The sequence below is a fragment of the Microcebus murinus genome, chromosome 8 (assembly GCF_040939455.1).
Source record: "Microcebus murinus isolate Inina chromosome 8, M.murinus_Inina_mat1.0, whole genome shotgun sequence".
NCBI classification, from domain to species: domain Eukaryota; kingdom Metazoa; phylum Chordata; class Mammalia; order Primates; family Cheirogaleidae; genus Microcebus; species Microcebus murinus.
This window is the reverse complement of record NC_134111.1, coordinates 105,499,223-105,517,973: the sequence shown is the minus strand read 5'-3', so window position 1 is coordinate 105,517,973 and position 18,751 is coordinate 105,499,223. Positions and strand designations below refer to the sequence as shown.

Sequence of the window (18,751 nt, the reverse complement as noted above, 5' to 3'; positions counted from 1 at the left end):
GTCCAGACAGCAAGGTGGTGGCAGAGACGGAGGCTGGTTCTGTGCAGAGTGCTGTGTTGATGGGAAGGGAGGCACAAGTCTGAAAGGCTCCGTGGTCCCCGAATTGCGTGATGCGGATGGAAATAGCTGTTTCCCTTTGTGCACATATATTCTGCGGCCCTTCGCAGCTCTTCCCGCGCCTGGCCTGGCCGTTTAGAATGTGGCTGCAGGGTGATTTTGGTTTTTTTAAATGCAGTGTTTGTTTTTGTCGTCAAATGGCAATTTCTACTTTTTTGATCTAGACCAGATTGAATAATTGCTGCAACCAAAACTGGACAGCTTCTCGGTGCAGGTTTTCTCACTGCGAGGTGGTTTGCAAGTGGCGCCTCCACTGCCAGGGTGGAGCGAGGCGGGCCCCGGCGGGCAGGTGCGGGCCCCGGGCCTGAGGCGAAGGGCTGTATTAGCGGCGCCAAGGGACAGACTTCAGTCTCTGTCAGGAAACACTGTCAGTGCAGGATGACGAAGAGACGCCTCGAATTTCCAGGGAATTTTTCTCTCGACCTCCGTGGTGGTGTTCTGGTGTGTGTACATATAAAGCACATACGTGCAGGCATGCATCAGTGATGTGCATGTCTATTTGTGGACATGTGTGCGTGTCTGTGGCAAGCACACCTCTGTGCAGTGTACATGTTTGCATGTGTCTGGACCCATACACATGTCTGGGCAGGTGTGTGTACATGCATGTGTGCATGTGCACGTCTGTGTGGGTGAAATAGCGTGTGTGCGCGTGTTCGCAAGTGTGTGCACACGTCTCTGTGTCTCTGTGTGGGGGTGGGAGTGCACGTTTCTGGCCAGCCCCTGCACAAGGACACACGTGTAAGAGTTTGATGTAGACTCTGCCACCTGCTCTGAGGACCCTGAGTGAGTCACGTGACCCCCGTCAGCTTCTGCTCGCTCCTTGTGACACGGGGTCCCGTCCTCCCCCTGGGAAGGTGGTTGGGGTCTGGGGACAGAAAGGGCTGGCCCGGCAGGTGTGGGTCTCCTTCCCTGGCTAACACGTCGTCTGTAGGAAAAAGCAGACCCATCTGATTTGTCACGGCAGGCCAACCGCCGGAGAACCGGAACCGGTCTGTGTCCGGAGGGAATCAGCTCTCAGTAGCCCGCACCGAATCTCACCGAGCCACTTTCCCTCTCGCCTCGTCGGTTTGATTGTGACGTTTCTTCTTACTCTTTTCTTTTCTGAGACAGGGTCTTGCTCTGTTGCCTGGGCTAGAGTGCCGTGGCGTCAGCCCAGCTCGCAACAACCGCAGACTCCTGGGCTCAAGCGATCCTCCTGCCTCAGCCTCCCGAGTAGCTGGGACTACAGGCATGTGCCACCATGCCCGGCTAATTTTTTCTATGTGTATTCTTTTAGTTGGCCAATTAATTTCTTTTTATTTTTAGTAGAGACAGGATCTTGCTCCTGTTCAGGCTGGTTTCAAACCCCTGACCTCGAGTGATCCGCCCTCGTAGGCCTCCCAGAGTGCTGGGATTCCATCTTCTTACTCTCGATCAGATACAATGTGATTTTGACAACTGCCCTGCGTAATTTAGGGGGGAAGGACACCTTCAAACTCATGCATCTGAAAGTTTGCCGTGTGAACTCTGAGCCCATGAAATGGGGGCTGTCTCTGTCTGTCCCCGACACACTCCCCCCTGGCGTCACCCTGCGGTCTCCCCACGGGAACCAGGCAGCTTCTGCCTGAGCGGGCGCTGGCACTGCCCGGAGGACCCCGAGCCCCGCGTGGCCGGACCCTGGTGCAGAGGAGGAGGCAGACCGTGCTCGGCTTGCCAGGAACGAGATCTCAGCTCTGTCTTCCTTAGGCGCAGCGTGTTCAGGCTGCTCTGACCCGACTGGCCCCGAAGGCCTTTCTTGGCTGTGCCTTTGGTTCTCCGATTCCAGTGAAAAATCTGCCCCCCGCCCCAGGTGTCCCTGCAGCTGGCAGGCGCAGGCCAGGCAGGGCAGGTGGCCGGTGTCTGCCCTCGAGGCTCCTCCCAGACCCCAGGCCCCGCCCGCGCCTGGCCTCCGGGGGAACTTTCCGTTTGAGTCGCTCCCACGTCTGCTTTCATCCCCCGCCAAGTGTGTGCGTGATAATGCCTTATCGAGTGAACTTCTTAAGGCTTAAATGGCCTCTTTGAAAAGGAAAATTGTTTCAGGTTTTTTTTTTTTTATTGATTGTAATGTAAAGCAGCACTTTGAAGTTCACGATTTACAGCTCCCTGGGCATCCCTGATGGGAAGAGGGGTAGGGGTCCGTCCCCCTGCTGCTGGCCTCTCCCGCGCCTGGGGGGCCCTGGGACTGGACGGTGCGTGCCTTGAAGGCAGCACCTTGCTGCCCAGACCCCTTGCCTGCCAGGTTGCATTTTCAGGGGATCAAGCATAGGATGGAGCAGAGATAAGAAAATTGCCCCTAATGGAATCCAGAAGTAGCGGCACTTTCTCTGCGGGCTCAGAGAGCTGCAGGAGAAGAGGGCCCTAATTCAAACCAGTCCCGTGCCAGACGAGCTTTGAAGTCGGCCGGGGGGGCTGGGAGACAGGATGCGCTGGCTTAACCCCTCCCCTCCCGCGGCCCTGCCTGTCAGTGGTGAAGGAGGCAAAGTTGGGCTCATGCTCACTCTCAATGTAGAGTTAGATGCGGCACCACGAGGTTTAGCCCAGACGCGAGCACAGGCAGACGTTCTGAAGGGACAGCTCTCATCTCTCCGCTGATTGACAGCGGCCTCAAGGTGGGCAGCCGGGCAGGTCCGTCTCGCCGCCCTGCCTTTCCGCGAGGCCTGGCCCAGGCCCTTCGAGCTTCTGTTGCTTCCGCAGGACTCGGCGGCGCTCCTTGTAGACGGCTCTTTTCAGGGCCGCGCTGACATGCACCTGCGGTTACCGTTTCCACCGTCTGGGAGTGGTACTGACTGAACTCCCCGTGCCGTGGTCTCGCGCCTGAGGGATGAAGAGCTTTGATCCAAAGCGCCACACCTTCTTCCCTAGCGACAGCGGTGTCTCTTTCGGGCACCCAGACGTTTTCCCGCGTAGAAGTTTGTCTGAGGACATCCTCCGCTTTCAGAGCTGAAGGCTCACAGCAGGGAGGTCCCACGTTCGGCCAGGCTTCCTGCACCTGCTGGGCCCCCGAGATATGGGAAGGGGACGGAGCACAGCGCCCGCCTTGGGGCAGCGGGGGGCCAGGACGGGCCCTGGGCGGGCGCAGTGGGACCTGGAGGGGCTGCGTCTGAGGAGCGGGCGTGGCGCAGGGCTGCGAGGGAGCAGGACCCGGGTGTGCACCCGCCTGCCTGGCTGCGGGCGGGGAGTTGGCCTCAGCCCCACGCAGGGCCTGTCCAGGGGCGCCGACTGGCGAGCGAAGCGTCCTGGCCACACTGCACGTGGGTGGGCCTGAGTCCCGGCAGTTCAGGGCTTGGTCCCAAGAGGGAGCAGCCCAGGGTGGGGCCAGGTGGTCCGGGTGAGCCCGCAAGGGGCGACAGAGCCCACTGGGCCACGGGACAGGGAGACAAGCCGAGGGGAGCAGGAGCCGGGTGGGGTGGGGTGGGGTGGGGAGCGGGAAGGGGCCCTGAGGAGGTGCCGGGCAGCGGCCTGGGGGAGGGTGGGGTGCCGGGCGCAGGCCCAGCAGGAGCAGGCGTGGGTCAGGCGTGGGTCGGGGCAGGGAATGGCTCAGCCGGGCTGTTGGCGCCTCGGCAGAATCTCAAAAAAGCGGGAACATGTCCATCCCAGTTGGCATTGGGAGGGCGCTGGTGACCCAGGGAGGACCGTGCGGCAGATTAGGGCGGAGCGACGGGGGTGAGGAGGAGGACGGCAGAGGCCCTGGCCCAGCAGAAAGGGGCTGCCTAGGCCGGCGGCGGGGCTGCCGCCTGCTCTGAGGCTGAGCCGGCCTCAGCGCGGTGGGGTTTGCTTCCGGCCCTGGCGGGGAGTGAATTGGAAGGTCTTTTCCTTCCAGCTGCCGAGTGAATCGTTACATTTGGATTCCGTCGTGGGTTTGGAAGATCACGTTTTCACCTGTGATCTGGCACGACGTGGCGGCTTACGGCTGTGAGGCCCGTGACACCGCCTGCCGTGGCCCCTTCCGCGGAGCAGCCGGGAGGCGGGCGGAGGGGCCGCCGTGCTAGGTGGCAGCGTGGGCCGCGCGCCCGCCGCTGTCCTGCCCAGCCCCGCGGCGTCCCGTGGGAAGCTGCGGCACAGCCCAGGTCTCCCAGGCTGCAGGCGGGAGTTGCCTGGTGACGCGGCGAAGGGCGGGCGTCGGCGACGCAGGCACCCGAGCAGGCGTCGGAAAGGTGCGCAGTGTCCCGGGGCTGCGCACGGACGCCTGAGCGCAGGGGCGGCACGTGGAGAAGCCGCACACCCTGGGCGCAGCGCCGTGCCCTCCATCAGTCTCGGGGCTCAGCGGTGGCGGCGTCCCCCTGCGCCACTGCGCCGAGGGTGTGCCTTCCCGGTGGTTGCCGCCCTCGCTCAGGCCCGCCGCTGCCACCAGCTCTCCTGCCCGAGCAGGGGTCGCCGCCTCCGCTGATTGGGAAGCCCCAGGCCTCCCCACCCTGGTCCCCCCGAGAAGGCAGAGGCGGCGCCGTGGAAACGCTGGCGTTAAAGCGATGGTCTGAGAGGAAGGCCCCTGCGGGTGTTCAGAGCATCTCATCATTTTTAGGGACTAGTTGATTATTACAAGTTTAGTTCTAGAAGATAAAAGGTGAGTCCGGTTTCCCAGTTTCCTCGCAGCGCCTGTTAACTGGGGCGTCCTCCAGCGCCGTCCTGCGGGAGGGCCTGTCCCGGCCACCGTGACACAGGGAGAGCCCCGGAGATGCCTGCCACGGGCAGTGGGGCGCAGGCGGTTGGCCTGCGAGCAAGCGTGGGCTGGCGGAGGCTGCAGGCACGGGAGCAGCCCTCGGCGCAGGGCAGGCGTGGCTGAGTGGCTCCGGGACGTGGGCGGTGGCGCGATGGTAAAACGTGGCCGTGTCCAGCAACAGGGCGGTGCGGAGCCCAGCAGCTCAGGGAGCACGGGAGAGCCGTGCCCCTGCTTCCTGCTCCTCCTTGCTCGGCCTGTGCCAGAGCAGGGTACCTCAGACCGCTCCGACTAGGTCGCCGCCCTCTGGGGGCCGTGGGTCACCACCTCGCCCGCAGAGGGGCTGAAGGAGCCCCCAGAGTCCCAGGTGGTCGCTCACTCAAAACGCAGTGAACCAGCTCACAGGACGCACGAACCCGCCTGACTGCCCGACGCAGTGCCGGCACGAAGCGTGTCTACGGCACACGCTGACACCATCCTCAGGCTGTGACCTGGCGTGTCGTTTCGCCTTAAAAGTGCCTTTTCCGCTTTTCGGGTCGACTACTTTGCTGTTTCCCTAGTGCGCCGAAACCACAGACTTCTCGGTGTTTATATTCTCTACTCAAGGCTCTTGAACTTGTCATCAGCTTTCCTTCAACAATCTTAAGTGTGTGTCGTTTCTTTTCGCTTTACGTTCAGGCATGTGCGTGCCGTGTCAGGGCCCGGGGGTGAAGAGGTGCCCTCGGTCCCGGGCAGGGCTGGCAGGGCCCTGCACCGCCCCGGCCACACGCTGGGGTGCAACGTGCCTTGGAGGGGGGAGTGGGAGGGGGAGGGCAGCCGGATGGCTCGGCACTGTGGCCACACGCAGGCCAGGGAGAGGGTGGCAGGGAGGACCTGGCCAGGGAGGACTACAGCAGAGAAGGCAGGGGCAGAGCCAGGGAGGGTAGGGGTGGGGCAGGGCAGAGAGGATGGGCAGGGAGGACCTGGCCAGGGAGGACGGCAGCATAGAAGGCAAGGGCAGAGCCAGGGAGGGTAGGGGTAGGGCAGGGCAGGGAGGATGGGCAGGGAGGACCTGGCCAGGGAGGACGGCAGCAGAGAAGGCAAGGGCAGAGCCAGGGAGGGTGGGGTGGGGGTGGGGCAGGGCAGAGAGGATGGGCAGGGAGGACTGGCGTGGGGGTGGTCAGGGCAGGGAGGGCTGCTGGCAGGACGGGCGGCTAGCTGGGCCCCCAGGAAGCACAGCAGGTGCTGTGGGGCGGCACGTCTCTGGAACACCCACAGGCAGCGCCCGAGCGGCCCCGTGCTGCAGCTGTCACTGAGAGCTGGTGCTGGCCTGCAGACTCGGGCTCTGAAGGCATCCGTAGGATGCGCCGCGGCGGCACTTGCACCGATTCCCTCTACTCAGCGTGAGCCTCGGGGGCCAGCCTGCCGTGCGCCGCCAGCGGAGGGAGCCCCCGAGTGCAGGCGCCCTCCCCGCGGCCGTGCCCCGACCGGCCCAGTGACGCCCTCTCCTGCCTCCGCAGGGCCGTGGTCATGCCGATCGCCAGCGAGTTCGCCCCGGACGTGGTGCTGGTGTCGTCGGGCTTCGACGCCGTGGAGGGACACCCCACGCCGCTCGGGGGCTACAACCTCTCTGCCAAATGTGAGTGCCGGCCGCGGCCGAGGAGCCGGGTCGCCCTCCCCACGCTGTGACCGTGCGTGTGCGTGTGTCAGGTCTCCCGTGTCATGACGAGGAGGAAGCGCCTGCTCCTTTCTTACCGGGTGGTGGCGGTGCCGGGCGCCAGGCCATCTGGATGTCCGGGGGTGCGGCGCGAGCAGCAGGACGCTGCGGGCAAGAGGCCCTGGGTGCGCTCTGTCCGCGAGGGAGGGGCCAGGGCACACAGGGCTTCTCCTGTGGGATGCTGGGGCCCAGAGTGCGCAGCCCCCCAGGGCAGGGCGTCCCCCACCACGCACGCGCTCTGCGCTGCTCTGGGCTCGCCGCGGCCTGTGCGGACGGCAGGAGCAGCCTGAGGACACGAGAGACAAGTAGCTGGCAGCACGTTGGCCTCAGAGCTGGAGGGGGCTGGGGACGCACACGCGTGCTCGTGGAGGGTTGCAGCAGGCAGAGGCCATGCCTGTGGTGCAGGGAGGACCGACGGAGGCGTGGCCCAGCAGTGGCTGCGCCTTTTGCTTCTGCTCTGCCACAGCAGACCGCGGGGAAAGGCCCCTGGTGCAGCACCTCGGGTCACGTAGGGGCCTGGCTGCCCCCTCACCCACCCGGCCACGGCTGCCCAGCGCCCTGGTGTCAGAGCCCCCTGAGGACCCTGGGATCCTCCTGCAGCCTGAGGACCCCCGCGCCCCTCGACTTCCCCGAGGCCCCGTGTCCAGCAAGCCGCCCCCCCCTCCAAGCCGTCAGCATTGGTGGCCTCACACGGGGAGGGTGTGGGCTTCCCCAGGAAACCTGAGGGGCCTCAGGGTGGCCGTGCTCCAGGGCAAGGCCTCCCAGTGCCCCTGCCCCACGAAGTGACCAGGCAGAGAGCAGACACCCCGCCCTACCCCGCCCGGGCGCCACGACAGCTGAGCGCTGAGCTTCTTCACTCGGCCCTCAGGGCCTCGAAGCCAGAGTCTCTGTTCTCGTGAGACGGAGACAGAGTGAGGGTTCGGGAAGCTGTGGCCTTGCCGGCACCCAGCAGCTGCGGGGGCCGCGGCCCGCGTTGCGCTCAGTCTGCGGGCAGCAGCCGTGGCAGGGCCACCGGTCAGCAGCGAGGGGTCCCCGGCTCTGCCGAGGGCTGAGGGGGCAGTGCAGGGACACGGGCAGGGCACAGCAGGTGACCGGAGCCCAGGGGACTCTGGGCGGGCCCTGGCCACGTTCCGACAGCGTGGCCCTCTGGGGAACTGGAGGGCAGGTGCCACGGGCGGCCTCCACGCAGGGCCCGGCTGCCCGTGTTCCCCCAAACCGGAGCGGCTGGGTCACCAGACGAAGCACAGAGTCCACGGTTCACACCCGCAGAGAGGTCAAAAGGGAGCCCAGACCGAGACTCTTGAGTGAGCGCGTGAAGCCGCTCTGTCCCCGTCCCGGCCCGGGGCTGCTGCCACGGGACGTGTCTCTGGGCCGCCGCGCCCGCCGCCCGCCTCACCCCGCCGCCTCCCGCTGCAGGTTTCGGGTACCTGACGAAGCAGCTGATGGCCCTGGCGGGCGGCCGCGTCGTGCTGGCGCTGGAGGGCGGCCACGACCTGACAGCCATCTGCGACGCCTCGGAAGCCTGCGTCTCCGCGCTGCTGGGAAACGAGGTACGGCCCCGCCGGGACGGCGCCCAGACCCCGGGCGTGAGCTGGCCCTTCCGCCCGTGTGGACGGCGCCCCACCCCCGCCGGGACGGCGCCCAGACCCCGGGCGCGGGCTGGCCCTTCCGCCCGCGTGGACGCCGCCCCACCCCCGCCGGGACGGCGCCCAGACCCCGGGCGCGAGCTGGCCCTTCCGCCCGCGTGGACGCCGCCCCACCCCCGCCGGGACGGCGCCCAGACCCCGGGCGCGGGCTGGCCCTTCCGCCCGCGTGGACGCCGCCCCACCCCCGCCGGGACGGCGCCCAGACCCCGGGCGCGGGCTGGCCCTTCCGCCCGCGTGGACGCCGCCCCACCCCCGCCGGGACGGCGCCCAGACCCCAGGCGCGGGCTGGCCCTTCCGCCCGCGTGGACGCCGCCCCACCCCCGCCGGGACGGCGCCCAGACCCCGGGCGCGGGCTGGCCCTTCCGCCCGTGTGGACGCCGCCCCACCCCCGCCCGCAGGCCGACAGGACGGGGCAGAGCTCTGACTGCAGCCGGGGGAAGAGGTGGCGGGAGCCTCCCCCCGGGAGACGGTCCCGGCCCGTTGCGAGCGTGCTTTGAGTTTCATTTCCCGTCCCCGTGAGTCACGTCACGGACATCAGTCCTGGTTTCGGGGTTTTTTGGGTTTTGTTTTTTTTTTTGACAGAGTCTCTCTCTGTTGCCCAGGCTAGAGTGTCGTGGCGTCAGCCTAGCTCACAGCAACCTCAGACTCCTGGGCTCAGCGATCCTCCCGCCTCGGCCTCCCGAGTAGCTGGGACTACAGGCATGCGCTACCATGCCTGGCTGATTTTTTCTATATATTTTTGGCCAATTAATTTCTTTCTATTTTTAGTAGAGATGTGGTCTCACTCTTGCTCAGGCTGGTTTTGAACTCCTGACCTCGAGTGATCCTCCTACCTTGGCCTCCCAAAGTACTAGGATTATAGGCGTGAGCCACCGCGCCCAGCAAAGGGGACATGTTAAACGTGACTATGTCCCAGCAGGCACTTCGGGACGACAGGTGACATTAGGGACTCCAGTGGAGTGACGCAGGGCTCTGGCCTGGCGCCGTTTCTGGTCACCGTTGCTCGCCGTGACCCTCCTGGCCTCACAGGGCAGGCACTGAGGCCGGGGGAGGAGGCCCACGCAGGCTGCCAGGCCGCGGTGTGGCAGAGGTGACAAGGCAGCATCCTGGGCCAGCGTGAGGCCGCCTGAGTCCCAGGCACCAGCGGCTCAGTCGGGGTGACAGCGACACTAGCTCCCCGTGTGTCCCCCACGAGGGCCTGTGAGGAGGACAGCGTGGCACCACCGCCCGCTGGGCCAGCAGACAGGCGAGGGGAGCCGGAGTCGGAGCCCGCGGGACCTGCGTGCGCCGTGCCCTGCCCGGGCTGCGTGGGCAAGCTCGGGGCCCGGGCCAGCGTCTGGCCTGGGTGTGCGCGCGGCGTCCTGTGGCCCCTGGCTCGCACCTGCGGGTCACAGAGCAAGCCGGCGGCCGGCCAGGGCTGCCGAGGGTGGACGGACGGGACAGGAGAGGGTGGCCGTTTCCTCCCGACAGGCTCCATGGTCCCGATGGTGTTGGCTTTCCTGTAACGCAGGAGAGATCAAAGCTGCGAGGTGCCATGAGCGGGGCTGGCGACGGTGTGGTGCCGTGCCGGCTGCTGTTCAAGCGTCCAAAGCACCTCCCCGTCCTCGCCTCGCACGGCCCTGTCCTGCCCCTTTCTGCCGCGGTTAGAGGCAGTGGCGTGTCCACACAGACCGGGCTGCAGCCGTGTGGCCCTCACGGAGAGTGTTTTAAAGTGGCAGTAGAGAGCGCGGCTTTCAGCTGGGCCGGCCTGCTTCCTGATGCGTCTGCCCTTCCGACAAGAAAACGTCGTTCCACTTAGCACATCGAAAAGCAGGAAGCACGGCTTTATCAGGGTCTCTCTAGCGGTCTCCTTAATGCATGAGAGCTAGACGGGGCGGACAGCTGACATACAGGGTGCGCGTGACGTGGCCGCACACGCCGGCCGCCAGCTGCAGTGGCAGCAGCCGCGGGGACCTGCCGCCGGGCTCGGGCTGCGTTATGGGGTGTGGGCCGCCCAGTCTCTGCTCCCCCCGGAGCGTCCGGCGCTGCGCCCAGCCACCGTGTATCCCATAGTCTCAATTTTCCATCATCTGCAAGTGTTGGTGACAGTGAAAAGTCACCCGCAGCTGTCGCCCGCTGCAGGGGCTCCTGGGGGCAGGGGCAGGGAAGCGTGGGGGGCGCCGACGCCCTGCACATGCAGCTCTGTGTTTTGCAGCTTGACCCCCTTCCGGACAAGGTCTTGCAGCAGAGGCCCAACGCCAACGCCGTGCGGTCCATGGAGAAGGTCGTGGAGATCCACAGTAAGTTGCCCGGCCCGGGCTCCTGGGGGCAGGCCTCCCCTGCATCCCTCCTGGTCCCCGTCCCCTCTCCGTGGTAGCTGCCAGCCACTTCCCAGGCCCGCTTCCCAGGCTGGGAGGGTTTCGTAGTCTCCCTCTTGCAGCCCCACAGACCTGAGGCCCAGTGATCTCAGCGTGCAGTCCCTTGCCGCAGGTCCCCGCTAGCAGGTGGCCCTCGCCCCGTAGCACCGCCCGGGGTGGCAGGTCTCGGGGACCAGGGTGGCATGTGGCGAGGGGACGCATGCCAGCGCACCTGTGTCGGGTGTAGCTGTCACACCTGTCCTCACCACAAGGCCAGTGTGTTGTAGGCCTTAGAGCCGACCCGAATGGCTGAGACCATCAGCGTAGGTGGGGGAAGCCGGAGGCCTGCTCCCTGTGTCCCTGCATTGGGCGCTGGCTTCCTGCCACGGAGCCCCGGAGCTGACACGGGCCCGCCCTCGGGGCATGGCCCTCATGCTCGGGCCTGACCCAGTGACTCCCCTAACCCAGCACCTGCCGGGGTTGGGCGGGCGACCCGGCTCACCTGCTCCCACAGCCAGGAGGGCCCAGCACCGCCGGCCTGCAGCCCAGGCCTGCTGCCGTGGCCAGGAGGGCCCGCGAGGGCTGCAGGCCAGGCCCCATGGGGCCCGTCTCGGTGCTGGGTGGTCCTGCCTGCAGGACGACCTTTCCACTTTGGAGCCAGAAACGTTTCCAGAGATCCCCAGTTGCTGTGAGTTTGTGGCCTCACAGCTTCCCCGGCTGCTGCCTCTAACCCGCAGGGCCGGGTCCCGAGGCCCGGGGCCCCGCGGAGACCTCCCTGGGCCGTGGTGTGGCCGGCACGGCCTGTCCCTGAGCAGCTCTCCCCGCCCTAGGCAAGTACTGGCGCTGCCTGCAGCGCACACCCTCCACGGTGGGGCACTCCCTGGTCGAGGCGCAGAAGTGCGAGAACGAGGAGGCCGAGACGGTCACCGCCATGGCCTCGCTCTCCGTGGGCGTGAAGCCCAGCGAGAAGAGGTGAGTGCCCGCCCCGCCCGCAGGCTTGCTGGCACCTCTGAGCAGTGGCGTGTCCCGCAGGCGGTCAGCGCCGTGGCCATGCGTGGCCTGCCACGTGCACCAGGCTGGCCCCACGGGGGGGGGGGGGAACCTCAGGTGTCCCCATCCGACTGTGGAGCCAGGCCAGCGCGGCCCCCTCTGTCCAGCGAGGACGCCCTGAGACACGCGTGAGCAGTGCTGGGCAGCGTGGGCCCGTGGCACTCAGCCTCAGGGTGGGCCGCGGCAGGGAGGGCCGCCACGCGGCGGGCGGCGCGTCCGCTGGAAGGTGGCTGCCAAAGGCCAGCGTGCCGCCTCAACGCGCCGCTGGGTTCTCTCTCTCTGTTGTGCCCCCCCACCCCACCCCCCGGACTCCGCAGGCCGGAGGAGGAGCCCATGGAGGAGGAGCCGCCCCTGTAGCCTCTCCCGGAGCCGCCGGTCTCCTGTTTGTCCGTCTCTGTCTTGAAGCTCAGCCGAGAAACTTTCCCGAGCGGCGCCTGAGTCCCGCCCCGCGTGCTCTCGGAGCGCCCAGGGACGCCAGCCCGCAGCAGCGACGGGAAGCCTTTCTGCCGACGGAGCCCGGGCTCCAGACGCACACGCTCACCCCGGCGTGGCAGCCGCGGGACAGACGCCGGCGCCGCGTGCACACGCACAGCCGCGGGAGCCAAGCACACTCGGCGGCCCCGGGATGCCGCGAAGACAGCGGCCTGCGGCGGTCGCCGAATCCAGGTGACACGAGGACAAGAAAATGAGAATCAAAGATCTAACGACACACACACAAAAAAAACTCGATTAAAACTGGTGCTTAACGTTTGATTATTACCCACAATTTCACAGTCTCCGTGTAAACCACTCAACTCATCTTGTAGCTTATTTTTCTTCAAAGAGAACGTTTTCTTCGGCTCCGGCCTTCCCCCGCGAGCCAGCGGCGTGCGGCGGGGTCTGTGGCAGGTGGGGGCCGGAGTGGACGGACCTTCCACGGAAGCGAAACCGGACAGAAGCAGGAGCGCGAGCCTGGGGGAGGGTTGAGTTTCTCGAAGCCATCGGAAGATGCAAGTTTGTGCCTTTATTTTTATTGCTCTGGTGGATTTTTGTGGCTGGGTTTTCTGGGGTCCGAGGAACGATGCCTTAAGAAACTACAGAGAGCGGGGTTGGTGGACGGCCCCCCGTGGCCGGGGGAGCGAGGCGGTGCCCCAGGGCTCCTCCTGCGCCCGGTCGCTCGTTGCGGAAGTGGAGGTGGTTCCAAAAAAGTGGCAGATACTGTTGGGGTTTTGAAGTCCAACAAAATTTTAAACGAATCCAAAGTGTTCTTTTTCTCACGCGTCACGTAGCGACCGATCGTGTCCATTTGGTTGTCAGCATGCCCCAGGCACTTGCAGTGTTAGGGTCGGAATGCTTTTTATGAAAAGCAAGTAGCATGAAGTATTGCTTAAATTTTAGGTATAAATAAATATATATATGTATAATATATATTCCAATGTATTCCAAGCTAAGAAACTTGATTCTTAACGAAATCTTGATAAAATATTTATAATGCATTTATAGAAAAAGTATATATAAATATATATATATATATATAAAATAAATGCAGATCCTGGAGGTCCCTTACAAACGGATGACTTGTGAATCAGCCCTCAAGGTGCTCACGGAAAGGGGTCGTGATGGAGACTCGTGTCTTTTCGGGCTCCAGATTGGCTAGAGCTTTCAGATCGCCAACACATTCGCCACTGGGCAACTACCCTGCAAGTTTGTACTTTGATTTCAATTATTTTCTAGCAGAAGCCCCTTCCCTCTCCAAGCCTCCATGCACATATGTACCTAATGAGTTTTTATAGCAAAGAATATAAATTTGCTGTTGATTTTTGTATGAATTTTTTCACAAAAAGATCCTGAATAAGCATTGTTTTGTGAATTTTACATTATTCCTCACCATTTAGGGATTTTTTTTTTCCAAATGGTAATTTCTAAATCGTTTTCCTTTTTAAAATTCTTGCTTGTACATTTTTTTTAACTTTCAAAGTTGTTTTTTTTTATTATTATTATTATTATTGTTCTTGTTTATTTTTGTACAGTGGACGGTTTTCTGCAGCGTCCGGGAGTCGTTGGCATCAGAGTTTATTTTCAGAGAGTGAGGAGAGGGACCTCAGGTCTTTTCAGAGTGACACCAACAACTGTGTCTCTCCTAGTCTGTCCTAGGAGCTGTATACAGAAGCCAGACGGCTTTTCCTACGTTCAACACTAGCATCACACGGGGTGGCGTGTTCTCCCCTCCGTGGCAAGTGTGGGGACGGTCACGTGTGGCGTCCAGCTACCTGGGAGGCTTGCTAGTCACCGGGGGCCATCAGCATTAATGCAACTCACGTTTAAACTTCTCTGACCACCCCTGCAGGATGAAAGTCTAACTTCAGTTTCCCAAAGGCCTTTGGTGCATGTCGGCAGAGCATGGGCCGCGCACGGGGCTCTTCCCGTTCGGGTTTCCCGCGGCAGTGTGGCTCAGGCCGGAAGCAGCCGGCCCTGGATTTTGGAGCCTGTGGCCGCAGGGAGCCCAGGGGCCTCGTGCCTGGCGGGCCTGACAGGCAGGTGCGGGCTCCCGACCGGGGCAGGCAGCCTTCACTCTTCCTCTTTGACGGTGACTGACAGTCCCTTTTTACTGGTAACTTAACTTTCAGCACTTGAAGCCACCAGTTTCATTCCAAGTGCATCCAGTTCAGACCTGTGGGCGGAAGTTCAGACGCACCATGCTCAGGAGGGACCCCAGGCCAGGTTTCCGAGTGTGGTCAGGTTTACAGGGTAGCTTCTGAAAGAGACGCTAACTCACTCACGCTTTTGACCGAATGAGGACAAGTTCTTGGATTGACGCGGTTGTTGCCTGCTGTCGGTCAGCTCGAAGACGGGTTTGAGAGCAGGGCAGAAAGGTCTCGGGACTAGTTTGGCTTTCTCCTCCCTACCCGCCACGTTTTGCTCCGAAGCCTAAGTTGGCAAGAGGAGCTGGCGTGTAGGAGCCGCCTTGGCCCATCCCCCATTGGTGGCAGGGCCCAGCTGGCCGGGTCTTCCGGCAGCCTCTGCCCCGCTCCCCGCGTGGCCCTCTGAGGACCCCCACCTGCCCCCTTCCCAGCCGTGGTTGATGGGAGGAGGCGTCATCTCACTTTCTTGAGCAGATGATGGGAGGACAGGACCGCTCCGCAGCCAGGTCAGCACCGGGGGATTCACACGCGGTCTCGCTCCGATGCAGGAGACGCCCCCGCGCACAGGCCTGGCCCGGGGAAGCATGTTTCACGTGTCAGCTCACTCCAGCTTCACTGGCGTGCTGAGAGCATTACCGTGTAGCCTTTTCTTTGAAGACACACTCGGCCCTTCTCCACGGCCGGCACCGCCCAGGGCACATGGCGCAGGGTCTGCCTTGGCCCCGTGGGCGGGACCGCATCGGGGAGGGTTTCTTTGTGCTTTCCCTGTGGTCCTCGGACCTGTAGCCTTTTTCTTCCTGTGCAAAGGCCCTGGGGTCGCTGGCCAGGGAGTCAGCAAGAGAGCACTTTATGTCCCTCTGCGGGAGGCCCCGATGATGCCCCGGGATGCATGGCGTCCTCCCCGTCCTGGCGGCTTCCAGCTGTGCCACGCCGCGCCCACGCCCCACCAGCAGGCAGCCGTCCCAGGAAGCCGCCCCCCGGGGACTGGCCGCCCCTCTCGGGCACCCCGTGGCTCCCGCTCGGGAGCGGGAGGGCCACTGTGTCACAGAGTGTCTGGGTTTTTCTTTACTTCTTTTAAAGCTCTGTTTCCAAGAGGAAGGACCGTTCCGTGGCGGCCCGGCACACAGCGAGTCCGGCCTTCGCAGCACGAGCAACGGGCTTTGCTGTTTTTGTTTCGGTCAGAACATTCCTTCTTTCCTGGTCACAGCCATGTGCTCATTCCATTCTTCTTTTTGTAGACTTTGGGCCCACGCGTTTTACGGGCATTGATACATATATAAATATATAGATATAAATATATATGAATATATTTTTTTAAGTTTCCTACACCTTGGAGGTTGCATGGACTGAACGACCGGCATGTCTTTATATTGTATACAGATTTTGCACGCCAGACTCGGCAGCTTTGGGGAAGAAGAAGGAAAATGCCTTTTCGTCCCCCTCTCTTGACCTTTGCAGATAGAAAAGATGGGAATTTTTCTGTGAAACGAAACCTTGAAGGAGAGTGGGGGGAGGGAAGCTTGCGTCTTCACTGAACTTAATTCTTAAGAAATTGTACTTTTTATTGTAAGGATAAAAAGGACTACTTAAACATTTTGTCATATTAAGAAAAAAAAAGTTTATCATAGCACTTGTGACATACCAATAATAGAGTTTATTGTATTTATGTGGAAACAGTGTTTTAGGGAAACTACGCAGATTTCGAGGTGAGCTGCCTGTCTCTCTCTCTCTCGAGTTGGTTTGGAGGAATTTTGTTTTGTTCCGTTCTGTTTGTTTCCTTTTATCTTCTTTCGCTCGCGGGGGCCAGGCGGGCCTCACCGTCCGTCCCTCCCCGGCCCCGCGACGGTTATTCCGACTGAGAACCGGGCGGGCTCGAGAGAGAGTCCCCCTTTCTTTCCCCGCACAGCCGTGTTGACTCTTTCATTAATTTCAGACGACGTGTGGCTAAGATTTCACTTTAAAGCAGTCATGAACTCTGCGAGCACTGTGGTTCAACATTATTCTTTGCATCGGAAGGAAGCATTTCTTCCTTGTACCGAGGCCGGGCTCGCTCTCGGCCCGGCCTCGCTCTGTCTCTGACATTGATTAAAAGTCTCCTATCGAAAAGAAAAAGAGCGAACAGTTTTTGTTTGGTTTGGTTTTCTGGTGTGTGTGCTCCGCCGCGGAGGCGGCTTGCTCTCCCGTTTATGAGAACGACAGACATATACATAACATACACACAAAGAGGGGTGGGCCTCACTCACCCAAGAGCTCAGGCGACAGGTGCGTGCAGGGAGCGGTGGCCAGGACGCCGCGCCCGCCTGGTGCCCGTCAGCCCGGGGCGGGTCTGCACCGCCAGTTTCTTCTGTAATTTAATCCGTTTTCTCCTTGATTGTACGGGCCTCCCCCGGGGTTCTTTCTTTCGCTCAGTGGCGTTGGAGGTTTCGTGTTTGGTTTCCCCGTTCCCGTTTTGTTCTGTGTGGGCGGATTTTCACCGGCCGCGGGCTCCTCCTCCCCCCGCCGCCGGTCAGCTTCTCCTCCCGCCCACCGGAGTCCAGTGTTCTGTACCACATCCCGTGACTTGTTACTCTTGTGGTGTAAATAAAGATGAGTTAATGGCCCTCCTACCTCGCCTCTGCCCCTGCTCTCTCGTACTCGGTGGTGCTCGGGTGCCGGGGACCCTGCGGACCCACCTGCCGGCAGCCCGGGTCCCGCCCGGGAGGTTGGATGGGGTCGGCGGACCTCAGGAGTGGCCCCACGGACCCAGGCCACTGGCAGCACTTCCACCCTCTGCCCAGCCGGGGGCGTGGGAGCGGGTCCTCGTCTAAATGGCCTGCAGTTCAAACCTTGGCAGTACTTCCTCCCCTACAGTGCTCCGTGAGCCGCCGTAGCTGGGCTGCAAACACCTCTCGGAGAACAAGGCCGCTCCCCCTGGCGGCTGCACGTCGCTGAGACCGGAGTGCCCAAACCCCACCCGCGGTCCCCGGCCCCCAGCAGCAGCACCCCTTCCTGGGCCCCCACACCCAGTAGCTGACCCCCTGGGAGGGCAGGGTGTGAAGGCCGGGCTGCCTCCGCCCAATTTGGGACAAGGCAAAACCCGCCTAGCTCCGGGGCTCCCCGAGGGCGCCTGAGCCCCACGTTCTGCTCTGCGGCCAGCTCCTTCCTTCCTCCCGGCCGGGCTGCGGGCACGGGGACGCGCTCCAGCTCCTCGCCCCCCAGGCCCCAGCTCGGCGGCCTCCCGGAAACCCAGCCAAGGCGCCCGGCTGCCCAGGCCGGCACGGGGAGTGGCACAGAGCCGTGCGGCGGGCTCCGGGCAGCCCGGGTGGGAAGACCGGGCGGGGGTGTTTGTCACGCAGCATGAGGCTCGATAGCTGACGGAGGCAGAGCCTCGAGGATTAGACGGCCGGAAGGTGACCAGGGCCTTTGCTGGCTGTTCACCAGGACACGGAGCAGTTTACCCAAAATGACAGGACCCCACGGTAAGGGGAGTTCTCGTCTCTAAAACAGGAGGAAAGGAGAAACCGGACACACATCTCGTGCCCAGCTCTAGGGCAAGGGCGGCTGCCCGCAGCCTCGAGACAACCCAGGGTTTCATGACACGTCTTTTGCATCATTTTATCTGAAAACTTTTAATAACTAATAAAATTTAAATTAAAAAATAATTTAATAACTTTTAATTATTTTTTACAAAGCCCTAATACTATTTTTTACCTTTTAAAATTATGGAAACTGGCCAGGCGTGGTGGCTCATGCCTGTCATCCCAGCACTCTGGGAGGCCGAGGCGGGCGGATCACTCGAGGTCAGGAGTTCGAGACCAGCCTGAGCAAGAGCGAGACCCCGTCTCTACTATAAATAGAAAGAAATTAATCGGCCAACTAATATATATAGAAAAAAATCAGATGGGCATGGTGACGCATGCCTGTAGTCCCAGCTACTCGGGAGGCTGAGGCAGGAGGATCACTTGAGCCCAGGAGTTTGAGGTTGCTGTGAGCGAGGCTGACACCACGGCACTCACTGTAGCCTGGGCAACAGAGCCAGACTGGGTCTCAAAAAAATAAATAAATAAAAAATAAATAAAAATTTAAAGAATAAAATTATGGAAACTTCCACCGCATTAAACAGAGGAAACAGCAGCCTGACCCGTGCCCACCGTGAAGACTGGACACGCTCTCACACTCTGCCGAAAGCACTCTGACAGGTAAGATGTGGCAGGAGCCACGCCGGGCCCGAGCCCCTCCCCGCCCCTCCCGGGCGGGGGCACCAGCCTGGGATCGGCGCGTGGACGGCCTGTCCATGCGCTTGCGTTTTTGCTGCACAATTTTCTCTCTAAAAAAGAGTGAATCTTCGTGTTTATGGTGTGTTTGTGGTGTGCGTTGTCACGCTGTGAACACCTTTCTGCTTCTTGCTTTTCCCCGAGAATCAGACAGGGTCTTGTATTTAATTTTCCTCAGGAACACACCCTAGGGCTTGTTTTCAGGGGATGTTTTATTATTTTTAAGTACGGTACAACAGTCTACATTTACTCAAATAGAGTGAAGTCGTCATCTTCTAGAAGATCATCCTCACTCCCCAAACCCTGAATTCCATCCTGAATGTCTTGCGACTCTGTTTCCTTTAGAACTGTCAGCCCCAA

General features: G+C 62.0%; 1 protein-coding gene across 7 annotated transcripts in view; it reads left to right on the top strand.

The window, feature by feature from the left end:
* Positions 1-16,744, top strand: part of HDAC4 (histone deacetylase 4) — a 262,781-nt gene extending 246,037 nt beyond the window's left edge. For all 7 annotated transcript variants that reach the window (XM_076006112.1, XM_076006113.1, XM_076006114.1 and 4 more), the window contains 5 exons: positions 6,289-6,407; positions 7,902-8,035; positions 10,326-10,410; positions 11,298-11,439; positions 11,835-16,744. In XM_076006112.1, the coding sequence (XP_075862227.1) occupies positions 6,289-6,407; positions 7,902-8,035; positions 10,326-10,410; positions 11,298-11,439; positions 11,835-11,874 (520 nt within the window). In that variant the 3' untranslated portion in view covers positions 11,875-16,744. The remainder of the gene's footprint in view (positions 1-6,288; positions 6,408-7,901; positions 8,036-10,325; positions 10,411-11,297; positions 11,440-11,834) is intronic.
* The last annotated feature ends 2,007 nt before the right edge of the window (positions 16,745-18,751 follow it).